This window comes from Oryctolagus cuniculus, chromosome 19 (assembly GCF_051225735.1).
Source record: "Oryctolagus cuniculus isolate XC-2025 breed Fujian yellow rabbit chromosome 19, ASM5122573v1, whole genome shotgun sequence".
Classification (NCBI taxonomy): Eukaryota; Metazoa; Chordata; class Mammalia; order Lagomorpha; family Leporidae; genus Oryctolagus; species Oryctolagus cuniculus.
The window spans coordinates 56,836,648-56,858,008 of record NC_142885.1 but is presented as its reverse complement, the minus strand read 5'-3'; the positions used below and the strand labels follow the sequence as shown (position 1 = coordinate 56,858,008).

The window sequence follows — 21,361 nt, the reverse complement described above, 5'->3', positions numbered from 1 at the left end:
GTGGGGGCACCCCCAACACAGCCCAGGACACCGCTTCTATAGACCAGCGCATGTGCACATCGGGGATTCAGAAATTCCCACAATCAGCAAAACACGGTGGTGCTGTACCCAGCCCGGGAAACGCAGTCCAGCCTCAACCTTGTGTCCCCTCCGGGCCGCTACCCTCACCCCTGCTCCTTACTGGCTCAGCACTGACTTTTTCTGGACTTGTGCTCTCTCTCCCACAGGGCTTCCAGAACGATCCCATCCGCCACCTGGCCACCTACCTGTGCTTGTCTCTGGTTGTGGCACAGTTTGTGCTGTCCTGCCTGGTGGATCGGCCTCCTTTCTTCCCCAAAGAGCCCCAGCAGCCTGTGAGTTGCTCAGGCCCCAACCCAGTACCTCTCTGGTCCCTGCACCACTCCAGGTCTCAGCCTTCCTGGTAACCACAGGGAGTTGGACTAGGGCATGGGTCTTTAGTTTTTAAGATTTATTTTTATTCATTTGAAAGGCAGCAAGACAGGGAGAGACAGAGAGAAAGAAATATCTTTCATCTGCTGGTTCACTCCCTAAATGGTCAGAATGGCCAGGGCTTGGCCAGGTAGATGTGGGAACCAGGAGCTTTTTCTGGGTCTGCCTCGAGTGTGCAGGGGCCCAAACACTTGGGCCATCTTCCACTGCTTTCCCAGGCACACTAGCAGGGAGCTGGATCAGAAGTGGAGCAGCTGGACTCCAACCAGTACTCTGATATGGGCTGCCACTGTCATGAGCGGTGGCTTAACTCACTGCACCACGACACTGACCCCTCTGTAGATTTTTATTCATTCAGCCAAATGTGTATTGCATTTGTGCACAGTTGGCCATCTTTCTCTGTACAGGGCAAGTTAGAAAATATGTTTTAAATTTTCATTTATTTTTATTTATTTGAAAAGCAAAGAGACAGAAACAGTTCTTCCACCTACCCAAATGCCCTTAGGAGCTGGAGCTGGGCAGGATGAAGTCAGGAGCCAGGAACTCCATCCAGGTCTCTTACATGGGAGGCAGGGATCCAAGTACCCGCTGACCCCCAAGTGCACATTAGCAGGGAGCTGGGATCGGGAGTGGAGCTGAGACATGAACTCAGGTCCTTTGAAAAGGGGTGCAGGTATCCCAAGCAGCAGCATCATAACCGCTGCACCAAACACTCACCCCTAAAAGAAGACTTTTGTGAGCTATACCATACTCTTTGTATGGTATGTAGACCACTCAACTCTGCTATTGGAGTGCAAAAGCAGCCACAGACATACGTCAGCAAATGAATATGGCTGTGTTCCAATAAAACTTTATTTGCAGAAGGAGGAAGTGGGCCAGATTGGTCCAGAGGCCACTGTTTGCTAGCCTCTGCTGTATGTGCCCCACTGGGCACGCAGGAGCTGCTGGGAACACACAGAACCCCTGTGCTCATGCAGCTAAAAGTCAAGTAGGAGAGCCAGACCTGAGTCATGGAACCACACAGGTGTGTGGGAGATCACGCCTGAGCCAGCGGCTTAGCAGAAGGTGGTGCACCCTGGGAGTTTATGACAGGGAACGCCACAGTGGTCTGTGAGATCAGGAGTGAATTCTCCAAGGAAGAGACCGATCAGAGATCATCTTTTAAAATGCTCGCATTGGGGCCAGCACTGTGGTGCAGTGGGTGAATGCCCCAGCCTGAAGTGCTGGCATCCCATATGGGCACCGGTTCTAGTCCTGGCTGCTCCTCTTCCCATCCAGCTCTCTGCTATGGCCTGGGAAAGCAGTAGAAGATGGCCCAAGTCCTTAGGCCCCTGCACCCATGTGGGAGACCCAGAAGAAGCTCCTGGCTTCAGATTGGCACAGCTCTGGCCATTGCGGCCATCTGGGGAGTGAACCATCGGATGGAAAACCTCTCTCTCTGTCTCTACCTCTCTCTGTAACTCTGCCTTTCAAATAATAATAATAAAATAATGCTTGCGCACTTGAGTAAGCTAGCTAAAACCCTAACAGGACTTTTTGTTTGTTTGTTTGCCTGTGAGAAAGGCAAAAACATTCCCAAGTTGGTAACAAGCTGTGGTGGCAAAGATGTGGTGAAATGGGTACCTTCACAGCTTATTGGTAAAGAGGAGAAATTGAGGAGGGCTTTCTGGAGCAGCTGACAAAAATCTCAGGCCAGGGCCTTCTCCACAGCACGCGCTGGGACGTGGCTGTTTGTCGTGCGCAGAGAACTTGTAGCTCTCAGTATAAGTAGAATTGTTCCTCCAGGCAACCTTAGTTCTTGTGTGCACTGTCAGCCCTCTGGCCCTTGGCTGTGGGGATGTGCCAAGCTCCCTGGGGTCCCCCGCACCTTCCCCCAAAGGCCAGGGTCCCCGGGGACTGAGCCCAGTGTCAGGCCACCCTGTGTCTCTGTCCTTGGTGTCCCTGTGCCCCACACACACTTGCCACGGCTGTGAGACTGAAGCTCTCTCTCCCCCACCTCCTGCAGAATCCGTGTCCAGAGTCCAGGGCCTCCTTCCCCTCCAAGGTCATGTTCTGGTGGGTTTCTGGGTAAGTCAGGTGGAAGGCAAGGGGCTGCGTGGCACTGGCGGGAGGGGGAACCAGGGCTGCTGCTCTTGGGCCCCCACACAGCTCTTCCGAGGGGTTTCCTATCAGGTGGATGAGGGCCTGCCAGGTTGTCTCTGTCCCAGCCTCAGAGCCTCCCTCTCAGTTTTCTGAGGCTGTTGTCCACATCCTGTCCCCAGGCACTCGCGGGTGTGAGATCTGGATTTGAATCCTGGTTCTGCCTCTTAGCATCCAGGCCACAGCCATCCCACATCTCAGTTTTTTCCTCTGTGAAATGGGGACAACTCTGTCTTCATTCAATGGAAGATGCCTGGTGCTTGCACACAGCAGGTACTCAATAACAGTGTGCCTTGTTCAGCTTTAGTCACTCCGCCAACACTTAATAAGCACCGGCTGTGTGCTGAGCACCAGGGACGTGGGGGGGGTGGTGAGAGCGTAAGTCCCTACTCACTCTTTATCTAGCACCAGCCCGGCAGGCACTGAGGCTGTGCCCACCTAGGGGGCCCCTTCTGGCTCCAGTGCTGTCAGACCTCAGGGGGACATGGACCTGAATCCAGGACCCACGACTCCCTGGCTGTGCAATCTTGGGCAAGCTGCTTAACCTCTCTGTGGCTCTGTCTCCACACCCATAAAGTGGGACAATGGTGGTGCCTGCGCTGTGGCTGTGAGGATTAAATATGAATAGGCTTGTAAAGGACCTAGAGCAGAATCTGGTACATAATGACATTAGGGAAAGAGGCTGGGAAATGAGTTGGTAGGAAGAGCATGGAATTGCCCATTTTTAAAAAGTTTTTTTTTTTTTAAGATTTTTTTTTTTTTTTTTGACAGGCAGAGTGGACAGTGAGAGAGAGAGACAGAGAGAGAAAGGTCTTCCTTTGCCGTTGGTTCACCCTCCAATGGCCGCCGCTGCAGCCGGCGCACCGCGCTGATCCGATGGCAGGAGCCAGGATCCAGGTGCTTTTCCTGGTCTCCCATGGGGTGCAGGGCCCAAGCACCTGGGCCATCCTCCACTGCACTCCCTGGCCATAGCAGAGAGCTGGCCTGGAAGAGGGGCAACCGGGACAGAATCCGGCGCCCCAACCGGGACTAGAACCCGGTGTGCCGGCGCCGCAAGGTGGAGGATTAGCCTATTGAGCCACGGCGCCGGCTTTTTTTTTTAAGATTTATGTGTGTATTTGAAACGCAGAATTAGAGAGAGAGAGAGAGAGAGAGAGAGAGAGAAAGTAAGTCTTCTATCTGCTGTTTCACTCCCCAAAAGGCCACAATGGCCAGGGCTGGGCAAAGCCAAAGCCAGGAGCCAGGAGCCAGGAGCTTCATCCTGTCTGAGACGTGGGTGGCAGGAGCCCAAGCTTCTAGGCCATCCTCTGCTGCTTTCCCAGGCACATTAGCAGGGAGCTGGATTGGAAATGGAGCAGCCAGGACTCGAACCGGTGCTCGTACTAGATGCCAGTGTTGCAGGTGGTGATTTAACCCCACAATGCTGGCTGCAGCATGGACTTTTCAGATAGCCCTCCTGGGGTCCAGGCCCTGCTCCCCAGCATTTATGCATCCCTCTTTATGCTTTGTTGTCATATTGGGCTGTCACTCTATTTACACACGTTTTTCGTTAGATCAATCTTTTTTTTTTTTTTTTAACTTTCATCAGCTTTTTTTTTTTAAAAGGAAGCTTTCCGTTTGCTGCCAGAATTGGAAACTTCTATGGACTCAGTTGCCACCGTAATCTCAGGGAAAAGCAAACATGTTAATAATTTCTAGATCAGACCTGTTGCTGGCTGTTGGAAAGGGAGCTGGGGTCAAAGGCCAGCATGGAGTGAGCCCTGACCCCTGACTATGGAAGTCTCTGGAATTCAATTTCTCACATTCGTGCCAGCTATAGTCATCCACACCAGGCCCTGTGCTAGGAAGCATACTCATTTTTAATAAATTTGTTCACTTATTTATTTGAATGGCATAGTGACAGACAGAGAGAGAGAGAGAGTGTGTGTGTGTGACAGAGAGAGAGATCAATCTTCCATCTACCGATTCACTCCCCAAATGGCCACAACAACCAGGGCTGGGCCAGGCTGAAGCCAGGAGCCTGGAACCCCCTCTGTATCTCCCATGTGGGTGTCAGGGGCCCAGATACTGCTGCTGCTTTCCCAGGTGCATTAGTAGGGAGCTGGATCAGAAGTGGAGCAGCCGGCATTCACACTGGCTCCCCAATACGCTACACCACAACACTGGCCCATTCTAAGATGAGAAAACTGAGGCCTGTTCATGGGAAAGGACTTGGCCAAGGACACAGGCTTGGGCAGGATGGCTCTATCTGACACATCTGCTTCCTGTGCCAGCAGGTGAGGACACAAGAGAGGGAAAACGAGGGGCGGTGTTTGGTGCAGCAGTTAAGTCACCTGCACCAGCTATCAGAGGGCCTGGGTTTGGGTCCTGGCTCCATTTGGCATCCAGCTTCCTGCTAATGCACAACCTGGGGAGAAGCAGGTGGTGGATGCAGTGGTCGATCCCTGCCGTGAACCTGGGAGACCCTGATGGAGTTCTAGGCAGTAGATGGAAGGTAGTTTGTTCTCTCTCTCTCCCCCCCCCCCACCTTTCTCTTGCCCCCTTTCTCTTTCTCTCTGCCTTCCAAATTAAAAAAAAGAAACTGTGTAAGAGGGGAAGTGAGGCAGGCCCTGCCCTGGCACCCACAGAGCCTGCCATGCAGTAGAAGAGAATGGACGGAGACCCAAACAGTAAATACGCATCACTGTGACAAGCATCCTAAGGGAAGCCGCGCGCACTCAGCGTGGAATCCGCCTGGGCTGGGCAGAGGGCAGCGTGTCTCGTCTGAGCTCAGCTCTGGAGGATGCATGAGATAGGGCCAGCCGAGGGGCCCCAGGGAAAGCGCTTCCAGCAGTGTGGAGGGCACAAGCAGCGGTCCTGAGGCCAGGCAGCTGGAGCCGTGGAGCAGCAGCCGGCTGGGGACGCGGAAGGCCGAAGGAGGCGTTCAGGTTCCTCCACACTGAGAATACTGGGCCCTGGACTTCTGATTTCCAGGAAAATCTACAGAAATGCTGCCAACAACTTGGGGGGGGGGGGTGGGGAATGGAAGTAAAAGATCAATTTATTTTAGCACAAAAAGTTAGCAATCCATGCAGTTTGTTCCCAATACTCATTCTCCATGAAGTTTTTGAAAACCCTGCCTATTTCCCCTGCCACACGCTTTATCCCTTGCTTAACCTGTCTGAGCCTCTGTTTTCTACCTGTAAAATGGGTCTGTCATAATCTACATGGGCTTCCATGGGATTTAGACAGACATCCTTTGTAAACTGAGGGATGTCCCTCGAATGTTAGGTGGGTTTAAGTTAATTGTTCTCATTTCCCCTGGGCAGGAGGTGGGGAGGGGACAGCAGAGGTTCAGAGAGGTAAATGGGCTTCCCCAGGGTCCCACGGCCACCAGGCAGAGCCCCAGCAGGGCCCACGGTGGGAGGAGCTGGGCCCCATGACCCTCTCTTGCAGGCTGGTCTGGAGGGGCTACCGGAAGCTGCTGAGCCCAGAAGACCTGTGGTCGCTTGGAAAAGAAAACTCCTCGGAAGAACTGGTCTCCCGGCTGGAGAGGGAATGGACGAGGCACCGCAGCGTGGCCCAGCGGTGAGTGTGGGGCGGCCAAGAGCTCCATCCACACCCGTCGCTGGGGCCCCATCCAGCCCCTGGCCCTGTCTGGGCTCTGCTTGCTGCTGACTTCACTGCTGGAGAACTACTGGTCAGATCCGGTTCCTCCCAGAGTGCTTTGCAGACCCCAGAGGGCAACTGAGGGGCAGGAGCTCCTAGAGGCCCCCCAGGGGAGGAGACGGGGGTATTGAAGACAGGGTGCAGGGTTGGGTGGGAACTCATTTCTCATCTGTTCAGTGGGGATGTCATTTGTCGCCAGCACAGGGCTAGTAGGAGAATGAGAAAAGTAGGGATGAGAAAAGATGGATCAGGAAAAAGAACTTAGCAAATTCATCACAAACGCAAGAGCTCACGGCGGGACGTGCAGATCTCTGGAGCTGTCTGCGCTGCATCGCTCTTGTCCTTGGCGGGGCCCTTGAGGCCTGGGAAGTTCCATCTGACAGCATGACCCTGAGGGCGTGCGTTCTGCAGAGGCTGTGGGCTCCGATGGCCTCACGCCAGTCGCCTCAACTCACTGCACCTCAGCGTTCTGGGATCCAAACAGACACAAGGGAGTGTGGTGGGCAGGGTAACAAGGCTCTCCATACTCCAGGTTTCTGTGGTGGGGGTCGTAGATGGCCAAATCCCACACTTCAGGACAGACAGAGACAGACAGAGCTGGCCTAGCCTCAGTGTGGCCGGACCTAGGGACAGACATGACATCAGATTCCCTCCTGCCCCTGCCAAGCTCAGCTACGGTCTGTGGGTTCATCTCTCTATAAGGCCTGTCCCTGGTTCCAACGTCCAGATAGAAAATCCCAGGGAAGGCTTCTGATTGGCACGGCTCAAGTCACGTCCCCATCAGGGGCCAATCCCACGCCCAGGGTGCTGGTCCCATGATTGATCATTCCTTCAGAACCTCACAGGGGAGGGGAGAGGGGGGCTGCTCCCCCAAGGAAGAAGGTGAGGTTTTCTAAAACGGGAAGGTGATGGGGGCAAACCCAAATGGCAGCTCACAGCAGGGCCAACAGCTCTGCATTCCGGGCAGGCCTCAACCCAGAGGGCTCAGCGGGCTGTTCTGTCCTCTCCCAGCTCCTGGCCTCCCGGCCTGGCCGGTGTCATCAATACACGTCCCCCAACTCTGGGGCCCGAAGGCAGAGCCTTTATGCAGAGCAATTTGAGAACCTACTAAAGGCAAGGGACAGAAGGGAATGGGAAGGGCAGGCTCATACCCACACCAGGCTCAGTTGTTTTCAGAGAGAGCGAGAGAGAGAGAACTTTGGTCTGATAGATTGTGCAACCCCTTGCAGGGCAGAGAGGAGGTCATCTGAGGTCACAGCCAAGCTGCCCACTGGCCAAGTGAGGGTCACATAGTAGGCTTGGCCCCATCCTGCTTTCTGTTTGTTTTAGTGAGTTGTCCATAACTAACTTTGGACCTACCCCATAAAGCCCTGGAATTCTGTTCTCTCGCTCTCTCTCTAGCTCTGATTTAGTTATTTATTTGAAAAGCAGAGTGACAGAGAAAGGGGGAGAGAGAGAGAGAGAGAGAGAGAGAGAGAGACAGAGAGATTGATCTTCCATCTGCTGGTTCACTCCCCAAATGTCTGCAACAGCCAGGACTGGGCCAAGCTCAAGCCAAGACTCAGGAACTCCATCTGGGTCTCCCACATAGGCTGCAGGGGCCCAAGGACTTGGGCCATCTTCCACTGCCTTCCCAGGTGCATTAGCAGGGAACTGGAATGGAAATAGAGCTGCCAGGACTGAAACCAGTGCCCCAACATGGGATGCTGTTGCCGCAGGTGGTGGCTTAACCTGCTACGCCACCACGCCTGCCTCTCTGGTCCCTCCGAAAGTGGGTCGGGTAGCCCCGCACAGCCCTGCATGGCAACAGGAGCTGGGTGCAGGCTGGGCCACTGGACAGGACATGTGCTGTCGGGTGGGCCATGCTCTCCACTGCTAAGCATTTGTGGGCCCTGCACTAAATGGCTTTCCATCACAAAAGCAGATGCCAAACTGGAGGTTTTCCTGGATGGGAGTCAGACTCACTGGAGAGGGAAAACTTACGGAGGTGACACTCACTGGCTCAGACTGGGACAAACAATGGAAGCCGACGTGAGCACCGCATCTAGCCTGAGAGAGGCCATCACTGGCATCTCCTCCCTCGCCCCGTGTTGCAGATGCAAACACTGAGGCTCAGAAGAGAGGAGACAGAGAGATCTTCCATTTGCTGGTTCACTCCTCAAATGGCCACCGTAGCCAGGGCTGGGTCAGGTCAAAGCCAGGAGCTTTATCCGGGTCTCCCCAATGGGTGGCAGAGACCCAAGCACTTGGGCCATCTTCCACTGCCTTCCCAGGTGCATTAGCAGGGAGCTGGAGCAGAAGCAGGACAGCCGGGAGTCAAACGGTGCTCCGATATGGGATGCCCTTGTTGCAGGTGGAGGCTTAACCCATTGACGCCAGCCCCAGTGCCAGCGTCCCTCTTAGGCCCTGCGCACGCCCTACTCCATCTGTTTCTCCCGTTCACTGCACAGGTATTTACTGAGCTCCTACTGTGTTCAGGAGGCAGAGGCGAGGTGTCCACCCACCTGGAGTGCTAAAGAGACAAACAAGGAAGGTGTGGGGAGAGATGGCATGGCTGAGAAGGCCACAAACCAAAAGGCCAGACCACATAGGGACAGTGGCCAGAGATAGCCTCTGCCTGGAGTGACGTCCTTTGGGCATTTGAGATCCAAATCCTGAAACATTTGTGAGTGGCGAGCCACACGGGTGCAGCGACACAAGTCTGAGTACAGCCCTGCCCAGATGCTGAACCAAACAGCAAGCCAGCCAGGGAGGAGGGGCAGGGCCCCTGGCCTTGGCCTTGCTGACTACATGCGGCCCCTCACCTCTCTAAAGCTTTTTCTTTTTCTTTTTTTTTTTTCTTTTTTTATGATGGGGGTCCCTGGTACATGAGGAGACACTGTGTGAGCTGTGGGTTCAGATCTGGGCTCAGCAGCCCTGCCCTCACTGTGTGAGCCCTGACAGCTGTCCCCACTTGTAATGGCCTCAGTGCCCTGCTGGGTCACACTGGGTCACACAGTGCCTGCCTGGCCAGGAGGTTCAGGAACCCAGGCCACAGATGTGTAAACAGGGGTCGAGATGATCGGGGACCTCGAGGGCTGTCAGAGCCAGAAGGGACTCACACACACAGAGGGGGCACCGCCTGCCTGGGGCCACACAGCACCAGGGGCGACAGCTACCACATTCCCCCAGCCTCCCCCAATCTCCTCTCCCTCCCTTAGCTCTGCCCTCGGCCCCAATTATGGCCAAATCTGGGCATGAGCTACCACCTGTGGTTTCACCCAGGGCTGGTGTGCTGGGCCCAGGGACATCAGCTGAGATTCTAAACCAGTTCTCCACCGGTTCAAACCACTGATGGGTTGGCCAGCTGGGGTCCGACCCTCTCCAGGGAGGCAACACGATGGACCAAAAACTGCATGGGGTGGGGGCGGGGGTGGGGGGGCAGGCATGCGGCTCGGTGGCTGAGCAGCTACTTGGCATGCCCACATCCCATGTGTGTGTGTCTAGGCTCCAGTCCCAGCCGTGCCCCGGATTCCAGCTTCCTGCTAGTGTGCACCCTGAGAGGCAGCAGGTCACGGCTCAAGTAGTCGGGTCCCTGCCACTCACATGAGAGATTCAAGTTGAATTCTAGGCTCCAGGTTCAGCCCAACCCAACCCTGGCTACTGCGGGCACTGGGGAGTGAACAAGCAGATGAAAGATCTCTCCCTCCCTCCCTCCCTCCCTCCGATCATGGGCTCTGGAGGCAGAGAGTTGAGATCAAATCCCATTTCTTGGACTTCTCAGCTCTGTGCCCTTAGACAATGTCATCCCTCTGAGCCTCAGGTTTCTCATCTGTGAAATGGGAGCAACACTTGGCTTGCAGAGTTCTTAGAAGGACTGAGGAGTCCCTGGCATGTGGCACACAGTGGTGCCTAATGCGTGTGCATCCCTACCATTGCCTATGAAGCCTAGGGCTGCCCTCTGGCCTCCCCTCCCCCCACCCTGACCCTCTGGTCTATAAAAAGCAACAGGTGAGGGAGGTGACTGGGTCCCCACCCACTCCAGGTGGCTGAGAGCCTAAGGCAGGACTTGGAGCCGTGTCTCTCTTTCCTAAGGCGCACCAAGGCTCTCGGCGGGAAAGGGGGCAGCAGCACGGAGGCCCCGGAGACGGAGGCCTTGCTGCAGCCGGCAGGGCTCCCGCGGGGCCCCCTGCTCAGAGCTGTCTGGCAGGTGTTCCACTCCACCTTCCTCCTGGGCACCCTCAGCCTTGTCATCAGTGATGTCTTCAGATTTGCTGTCCCCAAGCTCCTCAGGTGAGTGCAGGCCTTGCTGAGGCTGGGGGTCTCTGCCTCAGCCTGTGTACCCCACGCTCAGGACACCAGGGGTGGGTGAGCGAGGGCCCAGCCCTGGGGAGGGCAGGTGAGCGAGCCCTCACCTGACTGTAAGTTAGCTTTTGCTGCCCAACACAACACCCTCAGAGTGAGAGGCTTATGTCCACAGGGGTTTATTTAGCTCATGATAAGGGAGGTCATTAGTTCAGGCTGGGCTCAGCTGGGCGGCTCTTAGCCTCTCGGCTGGGGTTGCTGCCGGGTCTGTGGCCTGCTGCCAGGTTGGCTGGAGGCAGGCTCGCCCAACGTGGTCTCCACCTGGACTGCCCGGCCCTGTGGTGCGTGGCTCCCGTAGTCCAGAAGGCGGCTCAGCTGGCTCTCAAGGCCGCCCGGCAGGGTTTCTGAGAGATGGGGCAGAAGCGGCAGTTTGTTTCGCAGTCCGGGCTCAGAGCTGCCCGGGGTTACCTCCACCCTGCCCAGCTGGCCAAAGCTGTTGCATGGCCTAGTCTAGATTCAGGGGGTGGAGAATCCACCTGCCCTGCAACACCATGGAGTGCGTACAACAGAAACTCGCTTCCTCACAGTCCTGGAGACTGAGGTCCAAGATCCCGGTGTCAGCGGGGCCAGGTTCTTTTGAGGCCTCTGGCTCTGGCCTGCAGACAGCCACCTGCTCGCTGTGTCCTCTCCTGGTCTTGTCTGCATGTACACGGTGCACCCCTGGGGTCTCCTCCTGTGTCTGAATTTCCTCCTGTGCTAAGAGCACCAGCTAGAAGTAGTGGCCACTGTAACAGCTTCAGCTTAAATTATCTCGTGCAAATGGTCACGCCCAGGTGCCTGGGCTTCAGTAGGGGAATTTTGTGGGCATGAAAACTCCACCCCTCCATCAGAGGGGCTGGGAAGTCCCATTGAATTGGAGAGGGGATAGCAGGGTGGGGGTGGGGGACGCAACTGCAGCCACTTGGGCAAAGCTGACACCCACCTGGCAGCACTGGGGGTGGCTCCTCCCACCAGCTCACGCTCTCTGCCCCCGCCCCCTTCTCTCCGCTCAAGCCTGTTTCTGGAGTTTGTCGGTGAGCCTGAGCTCCCGGCTTGGAAGGGCTATGTCCTCGCCGTGCTGATGTTCCTCGCCGCCTGCCTGCAGACGCTGTTCGAGCAGCACTCCATGTTCCAGGTCAAGGTGCTGCAGATGAGGCTACGGACGGCTCTCACCGGCCTGGTCTACAGAAAGGTGAGGCCCGGGAGCAGGTGCAGGCCCTTCCTGCCTTGCCTTGGAGGTGATGTCCCTGGGCTGCTAAAGGTGCCCGCAGGCCAGGGAGGACGCGCACTCACACGGCACTCTGCCCGCCTTTGTTTTCTTCTGTAAGGCCCTGCGTGATCTGACCCTGATTGCTCTCTGATCTCATCACCCACTGTCTTGTTGTCCCAGGCTCAGCACAGCGGGGACCGGCCAGGGGCGCTTATCCTGTGCTGGGAGTCCAATGCCTCCTCTAACAGGAGGAGCCCTGGCCATTCTCGGCCCACCCACCGGGGCTGCCTTTGACCTCCTGTTGGAGTCACAGCGTCTGTCTCCTCGCTGAGCTGCCCCTGCAGGAGGCATTATGAAGTCTTGGTGGATTCTCGGGTGCCCACCGCCTGCTCAGCGCACAGTGGGAGCTTTTTAAGGACTCGCTGAGTGGGGAATTTGTAACTGAGCTGTTCCTAGCTCACTCCTCTCACCAACAGAGAGTAACTACACATGCAGCATAGCATCCAACCTGCTGGAAGGGGTCCCCTGGGACCCCAGGATCCAGGCCCACGTGAGGCTGTCAGGCATATAAACTGCCAGGGGAGAGGGGGGCTGACACCCCCTGTAGCCGATGCTAGGCCTCAGTGGTCCTGGATTCCAATCCTGGCTGTCACTTCCCAAGCCCTGTGACTTTGGTCCGCTTGCTTTATGCCTCTGTGCCTCAGTTTGTTTCCCTGTAAAATGGGGTTAATACTGTGTAGTTCACGGATTCCACTCTTGGTTTTTCCTACCTTTGGTCACTTCTGAAATCGGGATGTGTGTCTCTGTGTCTGAATTTAGTTGGGGAAGGATAGTCTTGCTGCAGACCAACCCCCAGTCTAGCTGGGGGTGTGGGTGTAGAACCCCCCGGGACGCCAATCACAGATGTCTAGGAGGGACGGAAGGAAGTAGGTGTTACTGCAGAGCAAGGAGCCGGGCAGCTGTGGCTTCCTTCCCAGACTCCCAGAGGGGTTAGAGGTGAAGCTCAGAGCGATTGAAGCTGTGGCTGGGAGGGGCGTGGTCAGCTCGTGTCCACCTTTCTGGTTGGTCAGTGGTGCCCGTGACCTTCCTGGGATTGCTTGGGGGGTGCCGGGCTCGTTAAGAGAATTTTTATGATGGCTGGAGGTTGGGGTGGGGATTGGGGGGCGCCAGGTGGTCATTGCCTTCTGCTCCACACATGGATTTCCCTGAATAACCCCCAGCTGGGTTGTTTCTGTTGGAGACCTCGAGTCCGGTGATTGGAAGTTAGGCCCGCTGGACCCCGCCCTCAATTCTGTGAGGGTACCTGGGGTTAAGGGGACAGATGCGGGTCTAGGCCTCCTACACTGGAGGCGTCTGGGATGCGGGCTCTGTTTCCTTAGCCATATGGAGGCAGAGCTGTCCCCGTGGGGCATTAGACCGACAGGTGTGTGGCAGTGCCTGCGTCATGGTTGCCACAGGAGGACGCTGCCCCTGACCCCAGCACGTACGTGGGGTTCAGTCATGTGCAGCTGGCTAGTGCCTGACCTCGCACTGGTCCCAGTGCGGTGTGTCATGGGCTACGGGGGCTCCTGCTCGTCCTCTCCCAGGACCCTCATGACAGCCCCAAGAGATTGGCTCACGGAAGAGCCCCTGGCCCACCGCGCAGAGGTGCAGACTGAATGGCCTTTCTCAGCTGGGCTCCTGCTGTCCTCCACCCCCTGCCCAGGTCCTGGCGCTGTCCAGTGGCTCCAGAAAGGCCACCGCAGTGGGTGACGTGGTCAATCTGGTGTCCGTGGACGTGCAGCGGCTGACCGACAGCATCCTCTACCTCAACGGGCTGTGGCTGCCGCTAGTCTGGATCGTCATCTGCTTTGTCTACCTCTGGCAGGTACGCGGGGCCCGCCTGGGGGGCACCTCCTCCTGCTCCCCCTCCCGTAGTCCTGTCCCTGCCTGCACACTGGGCAGGTGTCACAGGAAAAGGCCTAGACTAGGATGACTTCTAGACCTTGGGCGACAGGCTCGCCACCTGGGCCTCAGTATCTCTCTCCTGTAGAATGACAATGGTGCTAGCGTTTGGCAGGTGCATGCCCTGGCTGAGGCTGAGGGGTGTGCAGGCATTGCCAGCACCAGCAGCAACAGCAACCATAAAACCAGCCAAGGACAGCCGGGGGGGCGGGGTGGAGACATTGCCACGGACTGTCCAAGAAGCCCAAGGTGGCTGTGAGGCCAGGACCCTGGAACTTGTCCTAAGTCCCATGGACAGTGGGCAGGATTTTCTGTTCTTATGGAGTGGTAGTCGCTGTTTTAGGACTCGCTGCATTCAGATCCTGCGCTGACCACTTACAGGTGGTCAGATGGTGCTTGCTCCCCATGACGGTCCTATGTACCACCTGAGATGAACTGGGCACATGGGGCTGGCCCCAGGCAGGCCTCTTCCTCCCTCCCTTCCTCCCTCCCTCCCCCTCCATCCACCCCCGGCACCCAACATCTGAAGCATTTAAGAGTTATTGTTGTACGTGTGTGTGTGCTTTAAGATGTATTTATTTATTTATTTGAAAGAGTTAGAGGAGAAGCAGAGAGAGGTCTATCTTCTGGTTCACTCCCCAGTTGGCCACAATGGCCAGAGATGTGCCAATACGAAGCCAGCAGCTTCTTCCAGGTCTCCCACAAGGGTGCAGGGGCCCAAGGACTTGGGCCATCTTCAACTGCTTTCCCAGGCCATAGCAGAGAGCTGGATCGGAAGTGGAGCAGCTGGGACTCAAACCGGTGCCCATGTGGAATGCTGGCACTTCAGGTGGTGGCTTTACCTGCTATGCCACAGTGCCGGCCAGAGCTGGGCTGATCCAAAGCCAGGAACCAGGAGGTTTTTCCAGGTCTCCCACATGGGTGCAGGGGCCCAAGGACTTGGACCATCTTCCAGTGCTTTCCCAGGCCATAGTGGAGAGCTAGATCAGAAGAGGAGCAGCCAGCATCTGGAGTTTTTCCCCCAGTATCTACATATCTGTAGTGAGAGATCCTAGGGATGGAATTTGCAAGTCTGAATGCAAAAATCCACATGTGCTCCCTGTTCCCTTGATGAGCATAGCCCGATGGGGGTGCTACACAAGATTCTCAAGTGGGTCTGTGTATGGTTTTTTTTTTTTTTTTTTTTTTGACAGGCAGAGTGGACAGTGAGAGAGAGACAGAGAGAAAGGTCTTCCTTTGCCGTTGGTTCACCCTCCAATGGCCGCCACGGATGGCACGCTGCAGCCGGTGCACCGTGCTGATCCGAAGGCAGGAGCCAGGTGCTTCTCCTGGTCTCCCATGGGGTGCAGGGCCCAAGCACTTGGGCCATCCTCCACTGCACTCCCTGGCCACAGCAGAGAGCTGGCCTGGAAGAGGGGCAACTGGGACAGAATCCGGCGCCCCGACCGGGACTAGAACCCGGTGTGCTGGCGCCGCAAGGTGGAGGATTAGCCTATTGAGCCGCGGCGCCGGCCCTGTGTATGTTTTTAAAAGATGGCTTTACTTGAGAGAGTTAAAAAGAGAGGAGAGACCGAGAGCTTCCATCTTCTGGTCCACTCCCCCGGATGGCTGTAATAGCCAAGCTAAAGCCAGGGGCTTCTGGGTCTCCCACGTGGGTGCAGGGGCCCAAACACTTGGGCCATCTTCTGCTGCTTTCCCAGTGCATTAGCAGAGAGCCGGATCACAAGTAGAGCAGCTGGGACATTGAACCGGCGTCCATATGGGCAGAGGCTCTACTGGCTACGCCACAATGCCAGCCCCCTGAGTCGGTGTTTTGGCTGTGACCTTTCCACTTGGGGTTCAAGGAGTTGTGGGTCTTGGCGCATTCAGGTTTTCAGAGGAGGGAGGTCAGCATGTGTGCGTGGAGCTCTGAGAGCAGCGGGCAGCACACAGCTGGGCTCTGCTCTTTGCTGGGATGAGTGGGAATCGTGCAGGGAGCAAGGTCACTGCAGCCATGCTCCAGGGGCGGGGCCCTGGGTCCTCCATGTAGGCCCAGAGGATGGCTACGCTAGAATCGGGACATCGGGATCTCTCTTGCTGTCACTCAGCTCTGCCCTGGGTGCATAGAAGCAGCCTGAGGCCACACCAAGCGGGCTCGACAGCGTTCCAACAAAACTGCAGGTGTGGACACTGCACTTTGAACTTCACAGTTCAAATACAGAAGCCACTGAAAATCGTTGCATAGCAGTGGGCAGTACAGAAAGACGGAGAGGTCTCGCCCACAGGCTGTGGCTGTCAGACCCTGGGTGGGTGAGTCGGTGGCACGCGGACGGGAGTGAGCACTGGATACTCCAAGGTGCCGTCTTGTGCAGGTGCTTGTCATGCTGCTGCATCGTGCGTGGGGCTGGGAGCTTCAGTGACTCGCCTGGTGTGCCAGGGCTTTGCACGCAGTTGGCGCTAGCAAGTAGACACAGGGTCCGAGCAGTGCCTCATGTGTAATGCGTAGATGTAATCTGCTATTGGGAAGAGGGAGAAAGGAGGATGAAGTTGAGGGCGGTAGAGCAGGTAGACCCATGGTCCAGGTTGATTAAAATCAGATGAGGCTAATAAGGTACCTGCAGATAACACCGGTGGTTTTCGCTGTGCCCCCTTCCCGCCTCTTGGAGGATGATCCCTAACATCACGGTGAGATCTCTGCTGATGAAGACCCCAGCATTGTTGCTACAGTTAAAGGATCCCGCCCTTACCTGCCCTTACCTTGGGTGGCCCTCGAGTATTTTGGCCAGTGTTTCCCTTCTGAGCACTTCTGGGCCACTAGGTGGCGCCAAAGCTGCAGAAATGAAACTGGCTGGGTCGGTTCCCAGGTTCAGGTTTGTGTTCTTGGGGGCAGGGAGGGGAAACTGAAGCCCCCCAGACAGGAAATGGGGTGGGGCTCATCTACAGAACGGGTCTAGATGACCTCTAGAGAGGATTCTCAAAGTCACTTCACCCAGATAATAAAGCCAAAGTGCAGAGGGACAGAAACTATCCCCAAGTCACAGAGCTGGGGGAAGGTGCCGGAAAAGACTCCGCACACCCACTGATAGTGAGTTTCACATGACCTCGCCATTTCTTAGCATAAGTATGTCCCCAGTTGCATGGGATATACTTATACTAAAAATCCATACGTTTCTTACCTAAAGTTCCAAGTCAGCTGGGTGCCCCATATGGTCTCTTGCTGAGTGAGACCCCTTCCTGAGGGGCACAGTGGGGACTGGAACAGACCCTCAGAATGGCTCTGTGGGCATTCCTATTTCCCAGAGTGGGGAGCTGCAGCTTAGGGAAGGTCAGTGCAGTGCCCAAGTCCATACCACAGTGCGACAGTGGGGATTTGAACCCGGCTGCTGCTCCCAGATGACTTGATGTGGCCATTGAGGCCAGGAACACCCCTCCCTGCCCCGCCTTGGATGTGGACCCCTCCCTGATGTGGAGGGACCCCTGGCGGCTGCCCTCATCAGCTTCCCTGGCACCCCTGCCTTAGTCCCTGGGGCTCGGCAGCCAGGCTCCCGGGCGCCTCATGATGTCCTGTGCCCTCTGTCCCCAGCTTCTGGGCCCCTCTGCGCTCAGCGCCATTGCTGTCTTCCTGGGCCTCCTGCCTCTAAATTTCCTCATCACCAAGAAGAGGAACCACTATCAGGTTTGGCGTTGGGGGAAGGGGCACTGCAGGCCAGGGGTGCAGAGGAACCCGCGGGGCCTGGGCTGTGCTGGAGATGGTGGGGGGATGGGTGGCAGGAGGCCTGGGCCAGCCTGAGTCTGCCCACGGCTTGGGCCCTGAGTCCCCTCTGGGGATGCCGCCTCCATCCTGAATCCAGCGTTTAGGCCACAACCCAGGGTCCACCTTCTTTTTTTAAAAAAAAAAGTTTTCTTTAAATGTTGAAAAGTGTATTTAGTTTGTGTGTATTTGAAAGGCAGAGAGACAGAGATGGAGAGATCTTCCATCTGCTGGTTCACTCCCCAAATGCCTGCAGCAGACAGGGCTGGGCGGGGCCAAAGTTGTGAGCCCAGGACTCCATCCAGGTCTCCCACGTGGATGACAAGGACCTGACTACCTGTGCTGTCACCACTGCCCCCAAAGTCTAGAAGTTAGGATGCGGAACAGGGCCAAGCCTCAGATGCAGGATCTCGGGGCTGAGCCAATGCCCGCCCACCCGCCCGCCCAGCTCCGCTTCCATCTGTCTGTCCATCAGCAGATGTGGCCAACATCGCCATCCAGATACATCCAGACCTGGGAGACCAACCCGGTCCCACCCCTCCTGAGCTCAGGCCATGCAGCCCCCGCCTCCCAGCATCAATACCAAAGCCCTGCAGTGGCCATGACCACAGGGTCCTGGCCTTGTGCTCACGTGGCCGCCCCATCCCCCTGCACGGGCCCCCGTCACCCTCCAGCCATCTGATGCTCCCACCTCTGGCTTCATCCCCGCTGTCCCCTCGACTGGGACCTCGCTCATCCCTGAACCCCCCACCCCCGTGTCCCCTCCTGCCCCTTCCCGCCCCCTCCCTGCCATGGTGACGGTGCAGCAGCAGCAGCACCTGCCCCTCCAGCCCAGGGGCTCCATTTCTTTTGCCTGTGCTGGCTTCTGTTTCGGAGACAGGAACAGAGACGGCTTCCCTCTCCCAGGGCTCTCCCTAGACGCCCACGATGGCTAGGAGCTGGGAACTCCTGTCCAGGTCTCCCACATAGAGGGGCAGGGGCCCAACTGCTTGAGCCATCACCCCTGCCTCTCAGGGTCTGCATCACAGGACATTGGAGTCAGGACTCAGAGCTGGGATGCAAGCTGCCCACGCCCTCCTGGTCTGATCTTGCCCGTGGTGGTGTTCTGTCTTGCCAGCCAGGCACCGAGCACTGGGGCACAGCTGTCTTGTTCTCACCAGACCCGAAGCTTCCTGGCAGCGGGAGCCACTCACGGCGGTGGACTCTGGGTTTAGAGCAGCGCTTGGCGCCCAGGGGGAGCCCGCTGTGTATCTGAACCCAGGAGATGACAGGGAGGTGATTGGTGCTGTCTTCGCCACCCCAGCCACCCGTCACCTGCTGTTGCTCCAGCCTCTCCTGCAGCCCCCGGTGGGGCCTTCTCCACACGGCCGTCCCCCGACAGTGCCCCTCAGTGGTGAAACTCGGGAGACCCCAGTCTCCCCACCTGACCCTGAGTCCCAGTGTGATTCAGCAGCAACACACACACACACACACACACACACACACACACACCCTGGGTGCTGCCTTCTCACACTGTACCTTGTGTCTAGGTCTTTCCTGCCCCAGTGTCCCCCACCCCAACTTCCCCACCTGCACCCAACTCATCATTGAAGACGCAGCTCAGGCATCACCCCCACCTCCAGGGAGCCTTCCTGGTGGCACCACACCAAGGCTGGCTCAGGCCTCTGTCTCCTGGGAGCTCTGTGGGGGGTGTTGTCCCATGTGATGAAGACAGAGGTGGGGCCGAAGGAGGAGGCTCCTGCAGCACCTGGGCAGGAGATCGGTGGTGGCCTGGGTTTGGATCAGGACGGTGGGGCAGAGAGGCTGATGGGAGCAGAGAGATGCAGGATGAGCCTGGGGGCGGGGTTCGCTGCAGCGAGGACGGGGTTGGGGGTGCAGGGAAGGAGAAGTCGAGGCTTGACTCTGTCCTCTACCCCTTCTCCCCTCCCCCCGTCCCCTCCCCCAGGAGCAGCAGATGAGGCACAAGGACTCGCGGGCGCGGCTCACGGGCGCCATGCTCAGGAACGCCAGGACCATCAAGTTCCTGGGCTGGGAGGAGGCCTCCATGCAGCGCGTCCTGCACGTCCGGGGCCAGGAGCTGGGCGCCCTCAGGACCTCCGGCCTCCTCTTCTCCGTGTCCCTGGTGTCCTTCCAAGCGTCCACATTTCTGGTGACCGCTGAGCACGGGCCGGGGGAGGGGGCGCCCTGATCCTACCACCCGTCCATCAGCACGTCCCGTGTCGCGTTTGCTGCTGCTGCCGCCGTTCCCGTGGGAAGGAAGACAGCAGGGAAGCCTCTTCCCTAGAGCTCGGGCATCTGAAATCAGAGCTTCCACCCACGGGCGGGGGCTGGGAGTGCGGGGAGCTCCAGGCGGGGTCTGCGTTGCAGCCCACAGCCCCAACCTCCTCCAACTCGCCCCACAGTTGGTTGCCAGCAGAGCCTCCCTCATCACGGCTTTGGCCTCAGTCAGCACATCTACAGTGTCTCTGCCCTTAGCTCTGGAGGCGCTGGCACGTGGCCTTAAGCCACATCTGTGTCCACAGGGATCTGGCACCACAGAGCCACCGGCTGTGACTGCAGATGGCCCCAGTGCCATGGCTTAGAACCAGCAGGACCCCCCGAAAGGATCCTGGGGGTCACCTCTGCACCAGGCAGCCATCACTCCGAGGGAGGTGCACAGGGAGGAGCACCCACGCCCTCCCGGCCTGGCCTCACCGTCCCCTCCCTGTGTCTCCCAGGTGGCTCTGGTCGTGTTCGCCGTCCACACCCTGGTGGCCGAGGACAGCGCCATGGACGCGGAGAAAGCCTTCGTGACCCTCACCGTTCTCAGCATCCTCAACAAGGCCCAGGCCTTCCTGCCGTTCTCCGCCCACTCGGTCATGCAGGTGAGAAGGGCGGGGTGCGCTGGGCTCCGCCTACGCCGTCAGTCCGTCTGCCAAGGGGGCGGCGCCGCGGGGCAGGGGTCTGGGCTAAGACGCTGTCAATCACGAGGCCCTGCGGGCGCGGGCTGGAGCAGTTTTGCTTGTCTAACACGGAGGTGGGAAGCTGCCGTCGAGGCTCCCAAAGTATCAGTCCTTTGTTCCTCTGGTGTCACCAGGCCCGGGTGTCCCTTGACCGTCTGGCTGCCTTCCTGTGTCTGCGCGAAGTGGACCCTGGTGTTGTGGCCCTGAGCCCCTCCCGGTGCTGTGAGTGTCTGGCAGGCGTGGCCTGGGGGGCGGGGACGTGGGGGCGAGGCTGTGAGTGCGGCCGCAAGTCCTGAGCTCCCCAGCTGTCAGGATACTGGCAGCATGTTCTCCCCTCGGGCGGGGGAGCCCAGGCCCTTCACCGTGTGCGGGCACCAGGCGCTGCTTAGCTGGGCTTCTTCCCTGGCCCTGTGGTGCTGACTGCTGCAGTGGGACCCCCACCTCCCACCTCCCATCCCCAGTGACTCAAGACCTGCCCCCTCGTGATGGAGCCATCTGGTCAACCTGGTAGTGCTGAAATGCCCAGGCTGAAGCTGTGGATGACCCAGGTCCATATGCCAGCCCTAGCATTGACTAAGCTGAGTGACCTTGGAGAGCACCTCTCCCTGAGTCTCAATATTCCTGTCTGTAAGATGGGCATGGTGAGCCCACAGCACCAGCTGCCTGGAGTTGTGAGGATTAGGTGAGTTCATACAGGTGCCACACACAGAGCAGGGGTCTGGCTCAGTGGGTTAGGCTGCCATTGAGCAACCTGCATCCTGTGTGGGAGCGCTCGGATTCCAGTCCTAGCTCTGCTTTCCAATCCAGCTTCCAGCTGTTGCACACCCTGGGAGGTAGCAGGTGATGGCTCAAGTGCTCAGGTCCTTGTTAGCCCCGTGAGAGATGCAGATTGAGTTATTGAGTTCCAGGCTCCTCATTTGATGCAGGAATTGAGGGGGCACACCAGTGGACAGGAGGTTCATCTGCCTCTTTCGG

The 21,361-nt window shown here is 57.5% G+C and overlaps 1 protein-coding gene across 4 annotated transcripts in view; it reads left to right on the top strand.

Moving 5' to 3' along the window:
• The window catches only part of ABCC6 (ATP binding cassette subfamily C member 6), a 52,084-nt gene that overhangs the window by 6,449 nt on the left and 24,274 nt on the right, over window positions 1-21,361 (top strand). For all 4 annotated transcript variants that reach the window (XR_016226119.1, XM_051847488.3, XM_089321502.1 and 1 more), the window contains exons 5-14: window positions 228-353; window positions 2,456-2,517; window positions 6,025-6,156; window positions 10,312-10,509; window positions 11,575-11,752; window positions 13,476-13,637; window positions 17,277-17,369; window positions 19,390-19,593; window positions 20,162-20,308; window positions 20,521-20,608. Coding sequence is in view for 3 of the 4 variants with exons in the window: in XM_051847488.3 (XP_051703448.3) it covers window positions 228-353; window positions 2,456-2,517; window positions 6,025-6,156; window positions 10,312-10,509; window positions 11,575-11,752; window positions 13,476-13,637; window positions 17,277-17,369; window positions 19,390-19,593; window positions 20,162-20,308; window positions 20,521-20,608 (1,390 nt within the window). In the remaining variant the exon portion in view is untranslated. The remainder of the gene's footprint in view (window positions 1-227; window positions 354-2,455; window positions 2,518-6,024; window positions 6,157-10,311; window positions 10,510-11,574; window positions 11,753-13,475; window positions 13,638-17,276; window positions 17,370-19,389; window positions 19,594-20,161; window positions 20,309-20,520; window positions 20,609-21,361) is intronic.